The 4,372-nt window shown below is 40.6% G+C and overlaps 1 protein-coding gene across 1 annotated transcript; it reads right to left on the bottom strand.

The window, feature by feature from the left end:
* Nucleotides 1-845: 845 nt before the first annotated feature.
* LOC126109519 (uncharacterized) lies at nt 846-1,358 on the bottom strand. The gene has a single exon (XM_049914540.1). It carries the CDS (start codon nt 1,356-1,358, stop codon nt 846-848), a length of 513 nt encoding a protein of 170 aa, XP_049770497.1.
* Between the last annotated feature and the right edge of the window lie 3,014 nt (nt 1,359-4,372).

The raw sequence follows: 4,372 nt of genomic DNA, 5'->3' as shown, positions 1-4,372 counted from the left end.
TTGAATACTAACGGTTTTCCCACTCTACACACGTGTTCAAATTATTAGACTAAAGACATTTTTTCCAAAACTTTACATTTATTACACATTTACATCCACATACAGATTATATTTGTACATTCAATACTTTATATGCATGCCTTTGTTCTTAATCAACATATTTATCCTGTTTGGCATAGTTTTTATTAACTTTTCACATGGCATTCTAATATCATTGTCATGGTACCAGATTTCCTCTAATTTCTCCACGAGATCTTGTTTCGTGGTTGGTGTAAATTTTCTTATCCTCTGTTTCACAATAGCCCATAAATTTTCATTTGGGTTCATATAAGTCAACACGTTCAGACGCATTTCTTCCAATTACTTGTCAACGCTTTTGGCTTTGTGGCAAGGTGCCCCATCATGCATAAAAATGGCAGCTTTATTAGAAAACAACTCATTTATTTGGGGGGGGGGGGGGAAGTTCCTTTTCAAGGATTTCTTTGTATTGCTCTTGCGTCATTGTCCCTTCAACAATGTGTAACACGTCAGGACTTTTCACGGACATCACACAACTGACCATAAAGGAAGTTCAGTGCTTCACACATTGGTGCACACACTCAGCTTTGAATTTTTCTCCAGGTCTGCGACTAACATTCTGGCTGCTTTCTTCCACCACAGTGAAACAGATTCCTCATTGAAGCATACCTGCAGCATGTGTACAAAGTTGCAAGTTAGAAAAGTTGGGAATAGTAGCATAGGAGACATCAACAGTCCCACAATTCAAATGTGCATATCTTCAGTATCAATGAAACATCACAGTTTCAAGCCAAAACTCCTAACTTTAGAGAACAGACCCACTTAATTTACCATATCATTGAACATATCTTAGTCCAGTCTTCACTTGTCCACTCCTGAACTTGTTTAGCCCACTGTAATCTTTTGGTTTTCATGACAAGTGCAATTTTCTGTTTTTTCCTTGGTCGGCATGCCTTTAAAGCACATTCAAACAGCCTCTTTCTCACTGTCACAGGTGAAACTTCAACACCCAAACCTTTCAGCTGATGGCTAAACTGTGTAGAAATAAGTTTGCGGTTCATTGTTTCCATGTCTGTAAGTCTTCTCATTGTTCTAGATTTTCCTTTCCTGTTTGGCTTGTATTCACCACTTCTCTGGACTGAAAGTTTGATTCTGTTCTGAGTTTTCTGCGATATTCTCATTCTGTCGGTAATTTCTTGCTGTGTATAACGATTTTCAGCAAGAAGTGTTACCACAGCCGATACTTCCGGAGGTGAAACATCTTTTATCTTCACCATCATCTCACTTTCTTTGGAAACTCCACGATTTATTCCTATAGCTAAAAGCAAGTTCACAAGCATGTCTTGTTAATGTAGCAAGAAGCTGATAGAATAAGTAACAAGTTGAAATACACCACAGAAACATAAAACATTACTGTAAACACAGTTTCAAAGCATGTACGCAGACAACTAACACCAACATGATTTGGAGGGAAAATGACAGATGTTACCAACTGTGAAATATTCAGTGATCTGCGAGTTGTTTGGAAGGGAGATTTCGTGAAATCAATCAAACTATTAAAACAAATCAATTATTGCACTTCTTTTCTATCCTATTTTTACGCCAGGAAACTTAAGAGTATCAAAAATAATCATTAAGTCTAAAAATTTGAACATTGTATCTTAAGTAGTTATGTGTTGCTTTTTCGAAGTTTCCATCTTTTCGTCCACCCCTTACACAAACCCTGCAGACCACTGTGAAGTGCATGGAAGAGGGTATTTAGTTTTGTACCTGGCTTTACGATTTCCTGTCTTTCCAGCTACATACGAAACGGGACGGAATAACTGTGTTGGACTCCAGTGGGTGCGTTTTCATTAGTTTCACTTATCCTTCACAGCCCCTGACGGGGCGATACATAGCGGGGATGAAGTGCGTTTTGAGATTCCTCACTTTCTACATGTTCCTGGAACTTTGAAAGTAGGCTTTAGTGGGATGATTTGCGTCTATTTTCAAGAGCTCGCGATTTCACATTTTTTCAACATTTCCGTGACGTTCGTCCGTGAGTCAAAGAAACTAGTCACCATTCGTGCCGCCCTTCTTTGTATACGATCATTATATGCTGTTACTCCCAACCGGAAACCCTCAACCCTGAATTATTTAAAGCATCTAGGTGGTCCCATGTACGATTGTTGGTACTGCACTAGTGGCAATTATTGATTTACAACTTACGCAAAATAGACATATATGAAAAAAGGTACCACGATAACCGTATCCTGAGAATGTCTTTATGACACAACTAGTTTCGGCGGCACATTACTGCTATACTCTGGCCCTGTTTGTCGTTATAAAGAAAAACTATTATCTGTAACGTAAGTATTATTATTATTATTATGCTTGTTCTTTTTGGTATCGGCTTGAAAGGAAAAACGCCAGACTCTCTCGTCCTTTATCTTGTTCTGATAGGACGCCTTTCTGCGCAATCTACATAATAAGGTGTGTACATGTTTTATTATTTGAGCAGTGAGCTCCAATATCTGTCTAAAGTATTGCTGTTGTTCATTTTAACTGTAACCTGCACCACATAGCCGGCCGATGGTGGCCGAGTGGTTCTAGGCGCTTCAGTCTGGAACCGCGCGACGCTACGGTCGCAGGTTCGAATCCTGCCTATGGCATGGATGTGTGTAATGTCCTTAGTTTAGTTAGGTTTAAGTAGTTCTAAGTTCTAGGGGACGTAAAGTCCCATAGTGCTCAGAGCCTTTTTTTTTTTGCACCACATATCCCGTTTTCATATCCCATCATTTTTAAAAGAATATCAGACGCCGCGCCGGCATCAAGCTGACCTTCGCTGGACGCCGACAACCGGCCGCTATTAAGCGGCAATTTCAAATTATCGTAATTATCCCGTTCTTTCCACGGGTGACGCTGAAGATCGGCGATATTATTTATTTCATTTATGATCAATAGGAATCTGATATTTTCAAAGTACTTAACAGTTTATTCAGATGATTTATGTCACGTGCAATAGGACACAGACTCGGCCTGCACTAAGACGAAATTAAATGACACGTAGGTCCTTACGTATCGAAAACGATGAAATACTTTTTGTGTATGTACGAGTATAGAGCCTATAATGATTAACTGTCTCTGAGCACGAATTCGTCTAAGTAACTTCAATAATTATACAGGATCCCATGCTACCTTTTTGTGTCAATAAAATCTAAGAACAATTCGTGCCTTCACATATCTTTGCAGTGAAACCAGAATTAAATAAAATAATAAAACCGCTCATTCACATTTCATTCAACACACACACACATTAATACGTTATATACAGGGTGATCAGTAACTAAATGGTTCAAAATGGTTCAAATGGCTCTGAGCACTATGGGACTTAACATCTGTGGTCATCAGTCCCCTAGAACTTAGAACTACTTAAACCTAACTAACCTAAGGACATCATACACATCCATGCCCGAGGCAGGATTCGAACCTGCGACCGTAGCAGTCGCGCGGCTCCGGACTGAGCGCCTAGAACGGCTAGACCACCGCGGCCGGCGGATCAGTAACTATTGCCTCCTAGAATAACTCCGAAGGTATGATAGGAGCTGAAAAGTCTGTGGGACAAAAGTTGCGTGGGACAACTGGGGCCATAATATGACGGTTTCTTGTTGCTAGGTGGGGTCGCGTCAGAGATTTGAAGGTCAACTTTCTTTTTAATGGGATGCTATAACTTGGTGTTTACTTTCTGATAGCGGCTATCGAGGCGAATCCAATGATGTGTAACAGTAACGTCTTTGAAGGTCACCAAGGTGGCATGAACGTCCATTTACAGAAGGTGTTCGAAGTGATGACCATTGGTATCAGTGCAGTGCTGCAATCTTCTTATCACGGACTGAGTGGTATTCCTTATCACATCGACACTTACCGAAGCACATGCTCTGACAATTCTCTCTCGCATATCTTCAGGTGTAGTTGGAACATCATTATAAACAATGTCTTTTACCAATCCCCACGAAAAAAAGAAAAAAAACAACATCCAGAGGCGTCAAGTCTGGTGAAGCAGCCGGCCACGACACATCTCCTCCACGTCGAATCCAACGATTTGGGATTGTCTCTGCAACTCATTTCCAGCCATCAGCGACCAATGTGCCGGACTCCCATCGTCTTGATACCACATTCTGGTCCTTGTTCGTAAAGGTATTTCTTCCAATAACAGACCTAATTTTTCTCGGAGGAATGGGGTGTACTTCCCACCATTAAGATTTCCTTCGATGAAATGGGGGCCTATAATTCTGTCCTTCAGAATCCCACACCATACATTCACCGACCACGGTTTTTGGTGTGCAACTTGCTGCAGCCAACATGGATTTTCAGT

This window comes from Schistocerca cancellata, chromosome 12 (genome assembly GCF_023864275.1).
Source record: "Schistocerca cancellata isolate TAMUIC-IGC-003103 chromosome 12, iqSchCanc2.1, whole genome shotgun sequence".
NCBI lineage: Eukaryota > Metazoa > Arthropoda > Insecta > Orthoptera > Acrididae > Schistocerca > Schistocerca cancellata.
Note: the sequence above shows the minus strand (reverse complement) of the source record. Positions and strands in the feature narration are given on the sequence as shown.

Coding starts and splice junctions, on each gene's coding strand:
- LOC126109519 (XM_049914540.1), bottom strand. CDS start 1,358: ATGCTTGTGAACTTGCTTTTAGCTATAGGAATAAATCGTGGAGTTTCC.